This window comes from Centrocercus urophasianus, unplaced genomic scaffold, assembly GCF_019232065.1.
Source record: "Centrocercus urophasianus isolate 14NV4802_14NV808 unplaced genomic scaffold, USGS_Curo_1.0 seq_25, whole genome shotgun sequence".
NCBI lineage: Eukaryota > Metazoa > Chordata > Aves > Galliformes > Phasianidae > Centrocercus > Centrocercus urophasianus.
In genome coordinates this window covers 3,752,409-3,772,975 of record NW_024884811.1, presented here as the reverse complement: position 1 = coordinate 3,772,975, position 20,567 = coordinate 3,752,409, and the positions used below count along the sequence as shown (strand labels likewise).

The following is a 20,567-nucleotide window of genomic DNA, read 5'->3' as shown; positions in this document are numbered from 1 at the left end:
CAGTCTTAAACACCAGAATTCAGTCATATTAATTTCATTGTCCCTACTCTACTCATGCAAATACTGGTAGGAACAACATCTAATGTTAAGATTTAACACTGCATGCAACTACAATCCAAATAAGCTCTGCAAAGGTATAGAAAGAAGGCATTACGTAGCCCTGAGCTAGCCTGCTGCACTGGAGCAAATTATTACTTAAGCAATAAGCAGTAATAGTTTCTGTACTACTCAGCATTATTTTTACATACTGGGAGGAAATCATCGAAAGCTTTATGAAAAAGACTTCTTCTCCAAATGATTAGTGTTTTTGTTGTTGTTTTTGCTTTTCTTTCTTCAGAATTAAGTAACTAGTAACAACAGGAGCTACGTACATAGTCAACTCTAAAAGAAAATTAATTTCCTCTGCAATATATAAGTTCTGAAAATTTCCAGCCACCTCTATCTAGAAATCATGTCCCAGAAAGCCATGGAAGATTTCAGTTCCAATTTACTGACAAACTGTTTGGCAACAAAGCTTTTATTCAAATATCATTTCCCCATTTTAGTGAATTAGAGTCAGTACTACACATAGCTCCACTGAAGAGCTACTTGTGCATAAATTCTGAATTCTCAAGAACAAGAATAAATGTGCTTAAGTCTCTGGGGCCCAAAGGCATGTATCTCATAGCCCTGATGGAGCTAGCTGATGTGGCTGCCAGGCTGCTCTCTGCCATATTTGACAGTGGAAGGACAACTGATGTCATCTACCTTGACATGTGCAAGGCCTTTGACATGTTCCTACAACACATCCTTATCTAAGAATTGGAGAGATATTGGTTTGAAGGCTGGACTTTTTGATGGATAAAGGATTAGTTGGACAGTCATAGCCAGAGGGTTGTTCTCAATGGCTCTACGTCCAGGTCTAGATGAGTGATGAGTGGTGTTCCCCAGAGGTCTGTCTTGGGACAGTACTCTTTCACACCTTTATCAAGGACATAGATTATGGGATTGGGTGTGTCCAGGCTGGGGCCGCCAGCACAAAAGGGCGCAGAACTGTTGGAGTGTGTCTAGAAAAGGGCCAGAAAGATTGTCAGAGGGCTGGAGCACCTTTCCTATGAAGAAAGATTGAGGGAGATGGGCTAGTTCAGTCTGGAGTAGAGAAGGCTCCAGGGAAACCTGAAAGCAGCCTTCCAATACTTGGAGTTTATAAACAAGAGGGAGACCAATTTTTTACACAGGTAGATAGCAATAAGACAAGGAGGAATGGTTTAAAACTGAAAGAGGATATATTTAGATTAGATGTCAGCACTGGCTGCCCAGAGAAGCTGTGGATGCCCCCATCCCCAGAGGGGTTCAAGGCTAGGTTGGATGGGGCCCTGGGCAGCCTGAGCTGGTGACTGATTTATTAGTGGTTGGCAACCCTGCCCATGGCAGAGGGTATAGAACTGGATGGTCTTTGATGTCCCTTCCAACTCAACCCCTTCTATGATTCTATGACTACAAATTACAAAATAAATCAGACTGTGCCCGATTTTATACCTACAAATACAAAAAGGAGTGAGTGTTCCATAAAACACAAAACTTCGCAGTCAGCAGTGGCTGCAGGAGGTATCATGAGCTTGCCCTCATGTTATTATCTGGTGGAGACCATTCTGAGAGACACGATATTATCTTGGCAGTTTGATCTGATCCATTACACCCGCTATTATGTATTTGCAATCCTGCCCTTCACTGAAGCCTAACTTAGCAAGATATTTAAGCAAACCAGTAGAACCATCCAGCTTGACTGGAAAAACCAGAGCAGTGGCTGGACTTACATTTCTACAGGGTCATTGCCCTTGGAAGAATCCTTAAACAACCTTGAGGTGGTTACAACCTGCGTCTGGCAGCTAAATATAGAACAACTGGTTAGCTCTGTGACACTACGAAGGTCTAAAAAGGAGCACAGATGAAAAGCACTACTTCACTGGGAGGAGTTGTGAATGTGGAAGTTTCTTGTTCGGATTGTGTTAAGTGACTCTGAAGACTTTAGACCTAGATTCTGTAGTGAGCAGTATTAAAATATTTGTAATACCGTAACTGAAATAACCAATGATATTCCTGTGTTACTCAGTGTGGAGAATTCAGCTTTCCTACTGCACTATCAATTCATCATAGGGATTCCACATATGTGAGTGTATGACTGCAAAGGAGCTTTTTAGGTTCAATGACCGTAACAATTACAGATATTTCACTACTTGTTTTGTTAGGAGGCCTCCAGCTCAATGTCTCTTTTATTTCACAAGGAGCATTTGAACTTTAACAGAAAATTGCCAAATGAAGCCAAATGCATTTTCAAGAAAGGATTAAACAGTCAGAGAGCAGGTCCCTGCAACTGTGGGAAGTCATCTTCTATGGAAAAGTCATCTAAAAACCCTTTAATCTCACCAGTTTTGGAAAAGTTTGTTTCTATTAATCTCTGACATTACTTGACTGAAGTTCTGGAACACTACTCTGAAAAAGAGAAACTTCCTTTCACTTTTAAAACCTGTTACTCTCTCCTCAGGTCACCTCTGATTTTTCTGATGTATTCAGCCAAGAGTCTTCCAACATACAGCAGCAAACCTAAGTGCACAGTGCAGCACTTCATATTGTTTGAATTTCAGTCCATTTCTACTACTGTGCCCTCAAGGTTCTCTGCTACCTTACCTAAATTATTTTCATCCCATTTGCTTTAGCTTTTTGAATAGCTTTGTCTTTGATAACACAAACTCTTTCCCGAAACCTTGAAGGTTATTAACTTTCCTTTCTTTAGAAAAATCTCTTTGCTTTTATTAGTGCTCACATTAGGCTGACTCAGTAAGCTTAATAACATTATAGTGAATTGCATCTTCTGTTCAATATAACACAATATCTTTAGGAACTCTGGCACTGCTTTTCACCATGTGCGACAACACGATGAATCTGTGGTTGCCTAAATAACTTTCTTTGCCCCTCCTGGAAGCTTCTTTCCCTCCATTTATGTCAGTGAAATATTTCTTAACTTCTTTGAAAACTGACTGTACCTCAGGAAATAATTTGGGCTCAGTCCAACAGCTCCATGTCTGTCTTGCATGGAGGAACCAGGCCTGCATGCAAACTTCCATTCTTCCGTGTCTGCAGGATAAAGTAACCATACTGGCTGTTAAATTGCCTTAAAGATTATCAGAGCTATTGTCTCATACCTGCTGGAGATCTAGAAATATGTTGGCTCTCAGAAACTTTGAAAATGAGACCTTTTATCTAAATTGAGAAGTTCAAATGGCTTTGCTTTATTGATAGAAATGGTTGTTTCTGTGAAAAGTATGCTAACTGATATATGATCCAGCAGTGTGGAAGGCCAGCTGCATCCTGGGCAGCACCAGAAGAGAGGTGACAGCAGGGAGAGGGAGGTGGTTGTCCCCTGTGCTCTACTCTCATGAGGCTCCACCTGCAGGGAGTTTGCTTCTCGAAGTCTAAAAATGGCCTTCATACAACATTTATGTACATCTTGGCTATTGATTTTTGTTTCTCTATAGAAAGGTGAATGCTGCTTCTCAGGTCCAAATTATGACCATTACTTGATGGTAAGGTCTTGTGACTTGGGAAAGGAATCCAAAATAAGTTAGCATTAAGGGTGAGAAAGGTGAAAAGTCATTTTCCTGGTGATGAGAACTGTAGAGATTTTAGGTAAGAGTGCAGTGTTGACCCATTTCAGGGTCAATTTAACAAAAAACAACAAGTGGAAACACACAAATTGCTGAAGAAGTGCCATTTCCATATAAATGTCTGAGTACTGATTTATGGTTAATATTTCCTGCTTTAGAAGTTCCTTCTGCTCCATTTCTTCTCACAGCTTCCAGTAAAGAGGCACATATATTTGCAGATGCAGTTATTCCTGCAAAAATTCTACTGAAACACATTCGTAATAACCAACACTTTTGTGTCTGACTTTATGGCAAGAGCCCAAGACATATCCTTATATGCTTTGCCCCTAAAAATAATAATAAAAAGTTCTCCCCAACCCTGATATTTTAATTTCACTCATGATACATACATGATTGCAAATTAGGAACTCTTTCTGCAGCCAGACATCTCAGAGGAGCCAAAATCCACAGCATTAAAGACATCAGGCCATCTCAGAATTTTGAGTCCTTAACTCCTGAGCTTACTTTACATAAAAGTTCTTCTTACTTCAACAGTTAATAAAACTTATGATTTTGTAGTTATCAATCACTTAAATAAATTCAGAAAGTGAAAATATGATCTCAGAATGGAAACCTCACCTATGTACTTAGCAGATAAGAATTGTTCCTCCATTTCTCATGCATGCCAGAGACTTCAACTGAATTTATCCTTTGGTGCATGACATTTGTAGTAATTGCAATGAAAATATGTGCAGGTCCAAGTAACTAGATTACACTATGAACAAACTAATTGCAGTGGTAGCCACCGCAAATTATTTTATTATCCTTGTAAGACTAGTGTAGACGCTGCAACTGAGTGCAGAAATAGGATAAATATACTTTACTAGGCAAGGATTAATAAATGAGCTCTAATGAAAAGACTAATTCTGAAAAAATGAAACAGCTGCAAGAACATCTGTCTTATTTAAGATGGCTGGGTTCAATGATTGCCAGTGCTACTCTTGAAAGGTAGACTGCAGACACTTCCTTCTGAGATTACTTATCATTGAAATGTGTGCAGTATGAAGCAGTACAGAGTCTTCATGATTTTTTAAGTACAAACACACACTACTGTCAGTCACTTTCCATTTCCATTGCTGACAGTAACATCAGATAACCATTCATATGCTTCCCTCACATGACTAGGTTCTCCATAGAAAGAAGCATAACAACAATAGATTGAACAGCAGCCTATTAGCCCAACTTTAAAAAAAGTCACCAAATGAAGAGGAGTAGCAACAAGCAGAACAACTCAATCTGTGGACCGAGTGGGCCTTTCTAGGTAGATCTGATCCATCTGTCAGATGCCACTTGGTTGTTCTCTACAGGGGTGACACAACTGAGAAATTAAGGCACCTGGTCAGGCCCCTTAGCACAAGGCTGACTGTGTCTCAGCAAGAACTGAGCTGTGTCCTCTGCTTCCAACCTCAAGATCGCTCACTGAAGGGTGGTAATTATACGTACTCAGCCCAGCCAGCTACTGAAGTACATCAGTTTCCACAATGGATCAGCTTCTCGGTGTCTGTTTCACACTTGATACTGCTGTAATCATTAAGCCTCAAGCTGTAGCACTGTAAAGCTGGTTTAAAATGAATGTATGTATCTCTATGACAACATCTTTGGACCTCCCAGCTGCAGCATGAAATGATGTAAGTTAGTTAGCATTGCCAGACAGATGGAAGTTTTTCAGCTGGATCTTCCCAGCCACCAAGAATAAAGACTTTGTAGATGCAGTAATTCAGGTGGACATTTTTATGTAAGTATAAACAGAATCTGAGGTTAACTTTACTAAGTTTTGACTGACTTCACACTCATTTCCAAAATCTTTTCTCAGAAATATTTCTCTTTTTGAAGTGATATTTCCATACAGTATCCATTTCCCATAAACAAGTCACTTGCAAAGTAAATTTCTCAGAGAAACTGGATTGCAGATTCCAGAAAATGGCTCACCCTGGTCATCCTCACCTGAAGATGGGCATAAGCAAACATACAAAAGGAACTGGTGACATCTCCAACTGATGTAAAGCTAGAATACAGCACTGATAGCATGCCACTGCCTCCTTTGATCATCGACAAATATTGGAGACTTACAAGGGAGAATTAGGAACAAAGTATTTGGAGATGCTACACTGCCTAGCCCAACTCCTAGCTACAGCTATAAAAGATAAAGACTATGTAAGAGGGAAGTGATTTTGGAGCATGACTGCTCATTAATAAGAAGAGAAGATATCAAAGTCCACTCCTCAATTTCTGCTGAACTAGAAGTGAAATATGTTGACATTTTCAGAAAATCTGGATAGCCTTCTACCCATTGCCATCTTCTTCTCTGCAAGAGACCAGGTCTTCATCTCACTGATGCCAGTGGAGTCTTTCTCGAAGCAAGATTTGGATCCTAACATGTGTCTCTCACCTAAGCCTTTGAAATGCACGGAATCGCAAATCACAGAATTGTAGGGGTTGGAAGGGACCTTCACAGATCATTGAGTCCAACCCCAGTGCAAAGCAGGCCCCCTGCAGCAGGCTGCACAGGTAGGCATCCAGGCAGATATTCTCTTGAATATCTCCAGAGAAGGAGAATCCACAACACCCCCTGGGCAGCCTGTTCCAGTGCTCTGACACCCTCACTGTGAAGAAGTTCCTGCACATATCGGTGTGGAACTTCCTGTGCTTAAGATCATGGCCATCTACCTTACCATTCAAGTATTTCTAAATGTGCCTGATGAGAGTATCTTGTAAGGATAGCTTGTTCTTACTCAAACTCAAAAATGATTGTCCCTGGTGATATTAAAAAAATATTTATATGTTGTTCTGAGGGACATGGTTTAGTAGGAAAGAATGGTGATGGATGGTTGGTTAGATCTTGGAGGTCTTTTCTAACCTTAGTGATTCTATGATCCTATATATCACTACTATTCTTTCAAGACACTGATTACACACATGAAACACCTTGCAAATGACAGAAAATTGCTTGCACTCTCCTGCATTTTATCCCAGCAGATCCTGTGCAACTATACTACTTACATTCAAAAATAGAACAAAGGTATGCTGAAGATACTCTTCACTCACTTGATATTTAACAAGCTATATTCCAAAACCGTATGTGTATCATAAAGCACCAAGTTGTAAACACAAGTGTATCTTAGGCTTGGACAGATAAACTGATTCATTTACTGACATCAGAGAATAAACATGAGCATGATAATTAAGCACCATCCTGTCACAAGCAGACATGTGCACTCACAGTACAGGGAACCAGCCTTCTCTGGTTTACAAGTAAACTATAGAAATACAGAGCCCTTCACAATTTTAAGTTATCTGCAGACTATTGCAATTACATGAAAAATAACAATAATGCAATAATGTGAACATGAAAGGATAGCCCTGAAGAACCTACTTTCAGAACAGCAGATTTTTTAAATCTTATGCAAGGCCACAGATGCCTTCAAGTCCTAAGGGAAAAAAAAAATAATAATAATAACAATAAAAAAAGGTCTTTGATCTAAAAATAGTCTCTTGTATAAATTTGGTGGAACCCATGAAAAAGATTCTCTCCTTTGAAGATGATTCATTGCTGAACTCTTTGAACTATATGGATAGTCCCTAAGCCACTGAAATGCCAGAGGGCCAAAAAAGATCTACATGTGTATCAGCTGTTCCAGTTAACACATATCTGCAAAGAGACAACAAAGGAATCTTTCAAGTTGATAGAGTAGGAAAGAAACAAATTTAAGCCCGAAGGCTAAAACTGTTGGTTTGAACTATTTTTAAGAGTTTCACCTGCTTTTTTTTTTTTTTTTTTTTTTTTTCCTCTTAAATCTGTAAGGATTTGCCTGGACAAAGTGTTAATTATTATGGCAAAATCCATGAACACAGAGAAATATAGAAATCTGTTTCACATAAATTAATGAGGATCCAAGGGCATCACACAGACGTAATCCATTGCAGGATCTTACTAGAGGCCATGCAATATCCTCACGTTTTACAGTTGAATGTAACATTGGTCAGCTCCCTGGTTCTTATTTTATTGCTAATGTTAAGATATTTGACTTCCTTAAGTATCTGGCTTCACACCCGAGTACTTCAATTAAACAACTAAGCTTGCTGCATGCCTGAAAGAAACCTGACAGTTTCAAAACCGGAATGCCTAGAACCTAACTTACAGTTATGAAATTCTAAGTGTATTTTAAAATTGGCACATATCTTGCTTGCCTCCAGCTTGTGACCTCAACAATATTTATCAAACCTATTGTTTTCAACTGCATTAGAAAAAAATATCTTTTTGAAATGAGAACAACTCCAGTAATGGTGCAGTAAACAAGTTCTGTTGCTCACTCCAAGTTCACCTGAAGGACCAGCATAGTAAAATGTAGCTCTGTCACTAAAATGAGCAGAATGCATCAGGAAAAAGTATTGCACCAAATAAAGTGACATTAATACAAGGCTATTTTTAAAAGAAAAGCTGACACTAACACCAAATTCATTCCGACAGAGCTAAAAGGTTGTGTTAACCCTTCATGCTAGAGCACAAGAGTAATTTCACAAAGTTATATCAGAAGCACCTCCATATTTACAAGTTTCATCCCTGTGCCTGACTTGTTTATTTTTGTTGTTTATATACTTGTTTATTTTCTTCCTTTTTTTTTTTTTTTTTCCTTTTTGTCAAGCTCTCTTTAGACCTTGCAGTAAGCTGCTTTTCCTGTAAAAGCAGTGGTTGAACTACCAGCACTTTTTCCCCAGGTGTCCCCCAGGTACAACACTACTGTAAAGCAGGATGGTTTGCTGGGGGCTGTACTCCAGTGAAAAAATACTTTGAAAAAGACTTTACTTTCAAGAATGTACATCTTCCAAACAGACTGATCAGAATCCTCCAACTTGTCTGCATAAATATTAGATACTTTTGTCTTGTTCTCAAATACAAGATGACATGGATTTATTAGCCTTATATCACTGTGGAGGAAGAAAAATAAATACACAGAAAAAGCCCGGATTATTTAGGTGACTTCAGGCAACAGCGAACCCATTTATGAATTCCCTGTTGCAGTGAAACAGATGTGTAACTGAGTGGCTTTAGAAATATCTTAAGAATACCACAGTAAAACTTCAGAAGTAGCATTTTCAAGAAGACCACTATAAAACAGACTTCTCAGCAGTGAGTTGCAAACTACATTCCTTTAGCATAGATATAAGATTTGTATGAGAATATCTAAATTCAGACATCCTCAGGACTTCTAGGTGTCATCAGCAGTGACACCAGGAAAAATCTTTTCCCCAAAACATTTTCTTTCCCATGTGCTTCTTCAGTCCCACTACCCTGTCTTATGTCTAAATCCAGGCCTTTTCTATCCTGTAAGAGATGATTCTTACACAAATGCTGCAGATGAATTGATTTTTTTTTTTTTTTTGAACAATTACATCCTGCTTTGCATGGAATGGAATGGAACAGAATGGAACAGCTGGAAGTGGTCTTCAAAGTCCAACTGCCTGACCACGTCAGGGCTAAACAAAAGTTACAACATTTATTGATGGCACTGTCTGAATGCCTCTTGAACACTAACACCCATGGGGTGCAGCCACCACACTAGGAAATGTTTCATGTCTTTTAGTCCAGTTACCAGCTTTATTGCCTCCTCTGGACATTTTCAAGGACCTTAAAATCCTTATACTGTGGAGCCCAGAACTGATGAGGTGAGACCTCATCAACATCGAACACAGTGAGAATCACCTCTTTTTACCATGTGGTTGTGCTGTGTTAATGCTCTCCAAGATGCTGTTTGACCCTTGGCTGCCAGGGCACACTGCTGCTGGCTGAGGCTGAGCTGCTGGTACCAGCACTCTCAGGTCCCCTCCTCCTGAGCTGCTCCCCATTTGTTTCCCATTTGTGCCTGTGTATTGTATCACTCTGCCCCAGGTGCAGCATCCAACATTCTTCTTTGTTGAATTTCATGCTCATGATGATTATCCAATGCTGCAACATCTCCGGATCCCTCTATGAGGCCTCTCCTCCCTACATGGAGGCAACAGACCCTCCCAGTTCAGTGTCATCAGCAAATTTGCTTAGGGTGCACTCTATTCTTGCACACAAATCATTGAAATGTGCAACAGGACAGGCCTTAGAATGAACACCAGACACTGCTGGTGACTGTAGCCAACCAGCCAACCAGATGTAGCCCCCATTCAGTATCCCTCATACTACCCCTTCATGCTCTGCCATCGAGCCATTTCATTACCTAAGACAACATGAACAAATCTCACAGTGGGACAATTTGTCCAGAAGGAGGCTGTGAGGAAAATGTCAAAGGCCTTACTAAAATCCAGAAAGACAACACCTGCTGCCCCCCTTCATCCACAATGTGGGAGACCTCATCACAGAAGCAGATCAGATTACTGAGGTAGGGTTTTCCCTTCACTAACCCATGCTGGCTACATCTGAGAACAGTTTTGTTTGAATGGCTTTCAATACCTTCCAGGACAGTCTTCTGCATAACTTTTCCACAGTTGGACTGACAGTTCTATAATTTTCTGGGTCTTCTCTCAAACTCTTTTTGAAGTTAGGTATAATGCTTGCTACTTTCCAGCCACAGGGACCACCCCAGACTCCCACAGCTTTCAGTAAACTTTTAAGAGGGTTTCAGCTATAACATCCACTAATTTCTTCAGTACTCTGGGGCAAATCCCCTCAGGCCCTGTGGACTTACGAACATTGAGATATTACAGATGTTCCCTTACAATTTCCTTGATCACAGATGGAAAGTATGTGCTCCCTCACTCCTTCCTAATCCTCTGACTCTGAGGTTGGGGCAGCCCAAGTTCTGTCATTTGTCATTACTCTTATATACTTTAAGCAGAAAAAGTATTCAAGGCTTTAACCAATCTCAGGCCTTCACCATCTCTTCTCCAAGCACCACTGGACTCTCGTGCTCTGTAGTGTTCTGCTGACCTTTCTGTGCCTCCAACCCAGCAGATCGAGGGAGTTGCTCTTGTGAGATCCCACCTGGAGTACTGTGTCCAGTTCTGAAGCTCCCAGCACAAGAAGAAAAGAATATGGAGCTATTGGAGTGGGTCCAGAAGAGGACCATGAAGATGAGCACAGGAGCACCCCTCCTATGAGGACAAGCTGAGAGTGTTGGGCTCTTCAGCATGGAGAAGAGAAGGCTCCATTGGGACCTTATAGTGGCCTTCCACTACCTGAAGAAAAGCTGGAGAGGGGCATTTTATAAGGGCATATAGTGAGAAGATGAGGAGAAATGGTTTTGAACTGGAAGAGGGTGGATTTAGACTAGATATCAAGAAGGAATTCTTTACTGTGAGGATGGTGAGACACTGGAACAGGTTGCCCAGTGAGGCTGTGGATGCCCCCTCCCTGGAAGCATTCAAGGCCAGGCTGGATGGGGCTTTGAGCAACTCAGTCTAGAGGGAGGTGTCCCTGCTCATAGCAGGAGGTTGGAACTAGATGATCTTAAATGTCCCTTCCAGCACAAACCATTCTGTGATTCTACGAACGCCTCCCCAAAACAAAGACAGTCAAGCAGATCCTTGAGTCTCCTTAAAAGGCAGTGCTCACTGGATGCTGTTGATATTTTGCTCGGTAGTGCCTCAGCAAGTCCCCACCTCACCAAGTCTGCAAGAACCTAGGAAACTGGACCTTCTGAGACTTTCGGTCATCGTGGTTTCCCTCACTGTGTTCTCTGATGTAAAGAGGAGTAGATTGAAGATAGGCTGCAGAAACGTGACCTTCATCAATTAACTCACTGGTTCCACAAATCACAACACAGTTCAGCACATACACAGCCTTGACTTCTGAACAGATTTATTCTGAGATATAGAATATAACTTCTTCTCCTGAAAGTCTGTGTTATAAAATAAATAAATAAGTTGTAATTAAATCTAACAGGTTACAGCACCACATGCAAACTGGCTGTGAGCACAGCTTGTCCCAGGCTTACAAACAGCTGTTCAATAGCTTGTTTTCTAATAGCTACGATGTTTCAAAGCTCCCTTCTGCCCATTTCATCTCATTCCCCTACCTGGCAGTGGACCTAGTGGACATTGCAGAATCTGCCAATGCACGGTCTCTCAGTTAACAGCCATTTCTTTGGATTTCTCATTTAAATATAATTTTGTAATGTTTAGGCACATGATCACACTATGTAAACTCACAGGAACCAGGAAGAAATAGTGTTTCTGTGGAATCCCTGTAGACCTGCTTGGGATTTGGTCTGCGGTTGTAGCGGCCCATATCTCTGCAACTTCTGCTCCTCCCTTCCATGCTATGAAACCACCTGATTCTGGCCTGAATTTCCCATTCCCCCTTTAGAAAGAATGTTGTCATTTTAAGAGGCAACTGGAATCCAGGGCAAGAAATCAACAAATTGTGAATCTACAAAATTAGTTTTGTACTTTCAAAGGAATAACACAAATTATTATCAAGAGTTTCATACTTGAAACTGCCTCTAAAGTAGCACCTTTTAGCTGATGGGTTGCAATAAGTTCTTAGTTCTACTTCTGTATTGAAGATACAAAATATTTGGCACCTGATGGGCAAATCAATAGGTTGAAGTACATAGGATTCTTTTTGATCAGTTTTCCAGAGTAATCCTCTCTTCACAGAAGCAGAGGAAACCTAAAGGAACAGAATATCATTAATGCATTTTTTTCTTTTACAGCTGTCAATATGGGTGAGAAAGAAGCATATGAATAAGTGGATGCAGAAGGCTGAAGCAGTGGCTGACACAAATGGTTGGCCTGTGAGGGAACATGAGCTGGTCCAGCTGCTTTTCTCACATGAAGAGAGTTACCTGCACTAGGCAATGCCTCCAAAAGGCTTTGCAGCATTCTGACTCACTCAGAGGTAATATTGTGCCCTTACCTCTCACAGAAGCAAAGGTGGTTCAAGGTCCAGAAGCCCACAGCACCGCAGTGTTTTGGGGAGAAGCAGGAGCTCCTACAGTATGAGCACATTGTACTTCATGGCCTGTAAGAACTGCCCCCAAACACCATCCCACAGAGCAGGGAGGCACAGCCAGCTGCTGCAGCCCTGCAGGACAGGTGTCTTGCTGGGCTAGAAATGCAGCTCCTAAACTGGGCCAGAGGGAGACAGCAACACACAAGAGATCACTGCGTAGCACTCACTGCTGCAAACTCATGTCCTCAACCACAACACAGTGCACTTTAAACACACATGCTGCATGCCACGATGCGCTCTATGCTTATTTATGCATCTGTAAAGGCAACAGTTGATTTTCTGAAGCTACAACCTTGCTACCATTGACTTATTTTGAAGTCCAGAAAATTCTGGGCCTTGGTTACCATGACAACGATCCCCTAAAAGAGGCAAACTGCTACACTACAAAACACTTCACATGCTATCTCCTAGCAACCACACAGGTACATAGAGCCTTCGTCAAAGGAAATTTCAGAAAAGTTACACGTACATTAAAGAAACACCTACAAGTTTCACATATAACGTGCATCCTTCACTTTGGGCTTCACTAAATAAGCCTGTTACTGAGACAGACAAAGAGCAGTTGGGAAAGGAGGAGAGATCAACAGGTAGCCAGGAAATACAAGCAGAGAATGGTCTACAAAAATAAAATACCCTGAAATCTGGCAGCACCACAGTTGACATCAGAGGAAAATGCAGCCCAAAGCATGGCTGCTTTTTCATTCCTGGCTCCACGCTGCATCTGCCTCACTACTCACTCTTACCAGTTCTTATTCCGCTGAGTGTGCAGCTACCTGATCTAGGACCACTCATACCCATGGAACTAGAAGAGGTACAGCAACCTGCCTGAAATAAAACACCGAGAAGTTGAAAGACCCTCAAGAGGATTAAGCACAGCTGAGAGTCTGGCACCTCAACACTCATTACAGCAATAGGGCAAAGTAATGATGGACGTAGAGAAGCCACCTGTAAGGAAGGGTTTGTGTTAGCTGTTTGGTACATTTGCTCTGGGTTAGAGTACCTACAGAGCAGGTGTGAGGTTTAGTTGTACAGCTAAAACTGCTGAGTTACTTCACTTTCTAAACCAATCCACCACTGTTAGTATATAGCTTGCCAGGTTATTCCTCTCCTCAAGGAGAGAAGAGGGGAAATGATGCACCCACTTTCTGTATGACACCTTAGCAATTATAAAGCACACAGAAATTGAAAGATATTATCAACTGTTACCTTCTGTATTCCAAGAACATACATTATTCTCAGGATGTACTGCATAAGGTCTTAGTTTGCATTATTTCTTTAACCTGTGTGGTCAGTTTGAAATCCCTCTTCTCTGCATTCAGTGCTGTCAAGGAGTATTAGAAATTGACAAAGGATCCAAATCAGGCTCCTCAAACAATAAAGCCTCAGAGTCTTGTTTTGCACATAGCAAATGGTACGAAGTAGGAAATAGGTGCTACTGTTACTTGGTTACTTTGGGCTCTGAAAGACTTATGGGGGTGCAGTCATCCTGAGATGATTTTTGGTTCCGTGTCCAAATGACTGAGTCAAATTGATCTCTTTTAGTTTTACAACACATTTCCTATACCAGCTAAGGAAAAAGGAAACAAATAAAAAACAAGCATGCTAGAAATGTCTATCACCTAAAATAGTTCTGGAAGTCCAGAGTGCTATTTGCCAAATTTAACCTATCAGACTGCTCTTTTTTATTTGCCAAGCAGCTTATAATTTTCTGATGACACTGTTTTCTCCATTCTGTAACACTTCAGTCTACACAGTTCCACTGTCAGCACGTAGGAGTACAACTACAGCACCTGTTAAGGAATGAAAAGGAATGAAAAGGTCAAATACGGAGCAGCAAATCTTTGCCAAAATCACTTCAATATGCTGATATAGGAAGTCTGGGCTTAGTCCAAGAAAAGCACTTCTCAACTAGCAACCTTTTTTATGGCAAGAGTTGTTCCAGCCAGAACCTCTCACAGAACCAGCTGGGCTAAATTGAAAATAGCCTGCACTGTCTCATAGTTTCAGCATACCAATACTTTTCAGATTGCCCCTAATTTTCATTTCCCAGCTCTGCAGTCCCACAGTATGTTCAAGAGAACTATGATGTCTTAGATGTCAAATCAAGTTGTGAACTGATCGTCACACTGAGTGTTGTCTAGAGCTTTGTTTTTCAAGCTTACTGTTGCTAACATGTCCCATGTTCTACAGAATGTATTACCAGCCAGTAGTTACACAGTAGTACAGTTTAAACAAAACAAGAAGTGCTGGCAGTGCAGTACAGATTTTTTGCACTCTTGGACATGATATTTCTGTAAAAAGAAGAAACACACTTTAGATCAAGGCAGTGTACAGCGTTGTATTTCACCAGGGTCTGTGGACCTCGGGACAGCACTATCTGTACCTGGGTTTCTGAGTATTCTCCATAGCACTTAGACGTCCTCGGATTTGTAACCGACAGCTACATCATTTCTGATATTTCCCAGTAAAATAAAACACAAATAAGTAAATCAGAAAAGCTAGGTGCATGATATATTAAGGAGGGTCATCTTACCTGTGCTTCTACATCAGAACTTAGAATCATAGAATCATAGGATTGTTCAAGTTGGAAAAGACCTTAAGGACTGAGTCCAACCATGACCTAACCATACTACCCTGACAACCCTCCACTAAATCATGTCCCTGAGCACCACATCCAAATGGTTTTTAAACACATCCAGGGATGGTGACTCAACCACCTCCCTGGGAGCCAATTCCAGTGCTTAACAACCCTTTCTGCAAAGAAGTGTTCCCTGATATCCAACCTAAACTTACCCTGGTGCAACTTGAGGCCATTTCCCTCACCTGTTACCTGTCACCAGTGAGAAGAGACCAGCCCCACTCTTGCTTTAAGCACCTTTCAGATATTGGAAGAGAGCAATAAGGTCTCCTGTCATGATCTAATACTAAAGATACTGGTCCATTCAATTTCTTATTATTCCTGAGCTTTGCTTTTGTTTTGATATGGAAACGCTTGAAAATTGTCAAAAGCTTTGGAGGTTCATAAACACGTTTTGCTCTTCCACAAAGAAGCTTCCTGTCATTTCAAGAAGAGGATAAAGTAATCAGTCAATGAGAGACTGAGGAGTTGTTTGTTTGTTTTGCTTTCCCATTTGTTGCTATGTTTTAGTGATAAGAGCTGTAAAGCTTGTTTGTTCTTGTAGTCTTCTGGCCAATGCTTACGTACTATAGTGTGCAAGAAGTGTCCATCTATGCACAAACTTTTGCTCAAGATCTGTACTGGCTGTAATAAAAATATGCATTTGCATTCTTTAAGTCCCACAGAGGAAATACTTAATTATCTTTTCCAATCACCATAGAGATGTCCAAGAAGCCTCTTCTTCTTGCTGAACAGCTGGTATATTTGCACTTGAAAACTGGTGATATTTAGACAATGGATCAAGCAACTATTATTCACTTAGTATCATCTCATACTCAACGTTAGCCTTCAATTAAGCAAATTAAGTGCATCTTATCTTTATAAAGGCCAATGAAAGGTTTGAGATGTTAATAGTTTGCTGCCATGAGGCTGTTTGCATTGTTTACAAATAGGATTTGGTGTTGCAGTCAACTCATCACAGAAGACTATATCTACTGTCTGCAGTGATATGATGCAGTAAGTAAATCATGATTATCAGTTGGCCATAGCTAATACATAAAGCATGTGTTTTATCAAGAATTAAACATGGGCAAGGGATGGCAGTTTTTCACTTCAGTGCTTGCACATAAATATTTTAGTAGTACAGCGTATGACTGGGAACCTCAGATTGGGGGTCCTATTTCAAATTATGATGCAGACTCATCTTACACAGTCTATCATCTCTATCATCTATAATACTCAGCAAGTCCCCTTAACTCCTCTATCAGAGAAGTTTACTATTTGCTGTTGTGATAGTTCTGTAATATTCGGACCTTATTTTGGTCACAAAAGAACCTATTATCCCAGAGGAAATGGTAGAAGGAATGATGGAAAAAATGGGGAGCTCTGACTTCATTTTAAAATGACAAAAAATATTTTACAGATCTTAATGCACGTATGATGGAAACATTTCCACTGTATCATCGGAGCAGTTCTTAACTGAATAGAAGCACCATCTCCCTGAGCATAGGTCCCCACGCTCGTGCAAAACACTGAAGCAATGACATCTGGGTGCCAATTACGAAGCTGAGAAACATCTGAAATACTCTTACTTCTGACAACCAGAAAGCTGACAAGTACATTTGCTTACAAGAGTGCATGGTGTAACAGTAAAAAGGTAAACAAAGTATAAACAATCCCTAAGAACAAAAAATGGTATTGCCACTTTAAGAACCTCCTTCCAAATTTCAACTTAAAGAATTGTGCAATAATTTCTAATTTGCACAACTATTTTATTTTGCATTTTGAAGAGTTGTAGTTTATCTCACAAAGCATCCCACTGTGAGTAGAAAAAAAAAATCAACAAATCTATTTATTTATTTATTTATTTATTTTTAACTTTGTGGATTGAAGTGGATTCAGTTGCTTTGGTTATTCTTTTCTTTCTTTTTTTTCGGTGATCGTTTTTTTTCCTCCTGTGACCTAACCTACGTTTTCATTAGATGTTTTCTGATTATTTTTTTTTTAATTACAGAGTATATTTTAAGTTCACCTCATCTCCTAATTTCTTAATTATAGCCGAGTATAGAATCTATTTAATCCCAGAGAACAACTTTACGGCACGATACCTGTCTTTATTAATACGAATGAGGAGGCGCACCCTGGGGCGCTTCTGCGATCACCGCACCGCTTGTTTTGTGAGCAAGTTTTGGAGCGGGGCGACGCTGCAAAACAGAACCCTACAGGGAACTCGCAGGGAAACCAGTGCCCCACGACGCCGGCAGCACGCGCTGGGTCAGTGCAGCATCCCGGAGCAGCGCCTTGTCCGCCCGCTCTCCGCCGAACCGCCGGCCGCTGCCGCAGACGCTCCGGCTCGGAGCGGAGCCGGCAGACGGCCGCTGTCCGCCCGCTGCCAGAGGCCCGCGGCTGCCGGCCGTGCGGATGAGGACGGCTGAGTTCCTACGGACGGCAGCAGCTCATTCCGACCGACAGAGAAATGGAAGAGCTCAGCTTCCAGGAGGCGCGTTTCTCCTAAGAGGAACCAACCCGGCGGACCTCTCCCGGACGCCCGGTCCCCGCCACCCACCGCAGCCGCCGGAGCAGCCCTTCCCCTGCGGCCGCGCAGCTCTCCACCCCGGGGCTCTGCAGGCGGGAAGGGAGCGGTGAGTCAGCGGGACAGCTGCACCCCAGCGCCGAGCGGCTCTCCCACCGCGCTCCGCTCGGCGCTCACCTTGAGGCTGGTGCTGCCGGTCTGGGTCTCCGCCTCGATGCCGCAGCAGCGCGGCGCCCTGGGCTCCCTGCGGCGGGGGCCGGAGCAGGGCGGCGGCTGCCGGCTCTGGTAGGCGAGGACGGCGGGGATGGAGTCGGCCGCGTCGCTCTTGACGAAGAGGCCGTGCAGTGTGGCGGCACCCTGCGAGACGGTGGTGGTCTGGTGGGGGGAATTGGACTCGTCCGAGTCCCGGCAGTAAATCACGCCGCTCTGCGAGACGTGGATGCTGGGCGCGCAGCCCATCCCGTCCCCGCCCCGCTCACCGCCGGCCGCAGCCCGCTCCCACCTGCCGCCCGCCCGGGCTGCAGGGCCACCGCCCTGCGCCGCGCTGCCCGTGGCGCCACCCCCTGCCACCGCCCAGCCTGCAGCTCTGCCCCGGCCGCTCCGCTTGATCGGCGCCCACCTCGCCAGCAACGCCCCCCTGCCGTCGCCGCGCCCGCCCGGCGGAGCGAGGCCGCCCCACGGCTCTCAGCGCTCTCTCGCCCCGTCCGGTCTCCCCGGCCCCGTTCCGTCAACTCGCTTTGCTAGCGAAAGGTCTCTAAAGTGCTTCTACAGAAAAATCCGACTGTGCTCACTTCTCTTAGCCATTGGTAAGCAAGTGTCAGTTATTTTGTGTGACTGCAGGTACGAGCTCGGAGCCGCACAGCATCTACCGCAGGTGTGGGAAGAAGACCAGGACTGCTCAACGGCTGTGAATGCTGCTTTTCAGTCAGAGCTCAGAGCTGCCCCTGCAGCCTCAGCTTGTATGCCCAGTAAGTACCAGCCCCTGCAGCCAGTCCCAGAGACCGTCAGGCTCAGTCTGGCAGTGATCTGCACACCTCCTTGACTTCCTAGAGTGAAAGTGCACACAAGGTGTAAAGCTAACCACAGTTCTTAAGCCTTTGCTACATTTTAGTTTAAACTCCTCTGTTTTCCATGGCATTTTATAAATCCTTCAAGAACTGGTGCTGTCATCCAGCCTCTATGTTTACTGCCTAATGCAGCATTTACCCGACATTCAGTTACCAAACAGTATGTCTGTATACGTCTTTCCACTCCTTGGAGCATCTCTTGATATTTGATATCACTCTTCCCCCCTCCAGTTTTTAATAAGCATTGTAAATACGGTAGAAACATGAAGAATGACTGGTATAAGTACTGTGATGCCAAACAGCATGCTTTAAGCTTTTCATTTCACTTCCTAGTACTCCAAAAGGAGTCCCGTGATGATCGGAGACCAGTTCATTCATTGCCACAGGAGTGATGGCTTCACAGACAAAATGCCTCAGCACAGGAAGGCTGCTTTGTCTTCTGCTGGTGCCAATCAATTCCATGCGTCATTGCGGCAATATGAACACTCAGTCATCCATCAAGCACCAGCTTGAGATTACCAACCTATAGGACAAATTACGGCTTTACCAGAGAGAGCCTGTCTGTGCTGGTCCTAGCAAACATATTTCTCTCACTAGTTTTTTCCCCACTTGTCTAAGTTCACAAAGTTGTGGCTCATGTCCTGCACATACTGCATGTTTGCAGCACTGCCCTACTGACGGCTGTCTTTGACAACCAATATGAAACCAGGCTTGGTTGTGAGTGAAAAAAAGAGAACAATGCCTTGTTCTCCAATCTGTTGGTGTAGCTGTTGTTGCTGCTTAGGCTGCAGTTCTGGGTGAGATCTTTCAGTCTACCAGTTCCTAATACACTTAGCTGCAGATGAACATGTCCTGCAAAATCCATAGGCTGGATTGGTGGGCTGAGGCCAGAGGTTCAACGAGACCATGTGCTGGGTCCTGCACTTTGGTCACAGAAACCCCACTCATTGCTACAGGTTTGTAGCAGAGTGGCTGGAAAGCTGCATGGAGGAAAAGGGTCTGGGGGTTCTAGTTGACAGCTGGCTGAGCATGAGCCAGCAGTGTGCCCAGGTGGCCAAGAAGACCAATGGCATGCTGACATGTATCAAAATAGCGTTGTCAGCAGGAGCAGGTGATTGCTCCTATGTACTCTGCCCTGGTAAGACTACATCTTGAGTACTGCATTCATTTTTGGGCCCCTCACTACAAGAAAGACATCGAGGTCCTGGAGCGTGTCCAGAAAAGAAGGGCCTGGAGCACAAGACCTATGGGGAGCGGCTGAGGGAACTGTGATTGTCCAGACTGCAGAAGAGAAGGCTCAGGAGAAACCTTATCACTCTCTACAGCTTTCTGAAGGGAGGCTGTAGTGAGCTGGGATTTGGCCTCTTCTCCCAGGTAACGAGATAAGAGGGAATGTCTTCAAGTTACACCAGTTGAGGTTCAAGTTGGATATTAGGAAAAATTTCTTCTCAGAAAGAATGGTCAGGTGCTGGAATGGCTGCCCATGGAGGTGGAAGAATCACCAGTCTTGGAGGTGCTCAAGAAACGTGGAAAGGTAGAGGGGCATGGTTCAATGAGCATGGTGGGAATGGGCTGATGATTGGACTAGATAATCTTAGAGGTTTTTTCCAACTTTAATGATTCTTTGATTCTATGATTTGAGCAACAAGTCCATTTTTTGCAGTATATCATAGTTCTTCCTCATTTTAGTGTTACTATACTGAAGAACTAACCTTTCTTTAATTAA

General features: G+C 42.8%; 1 protein-coding gene across 1 annotated transcript in view; it reads right to left on the bottom strand.

Annotated features, from left to right (window-relative positions):
- PDE8B (phosphodiesterase 8B) overlaps nt 1-18,233 on the bottom strand; it is a 68,321-nt gene extending 50,088 nt beyond the window's left edge. The window contains exon 1 of the mRNA XM_042825707.1: nt 17,952-18,233. Coding sequence (XP_042681641.1) covers nt 17,952-18,233 — 282 coding nt within the window. The remainder of the gene's footprint in view (nt 1-17,951) is intronic.
- Nucleotides 18,234-20,567: the final 2,334 nt, after the last annotated feature.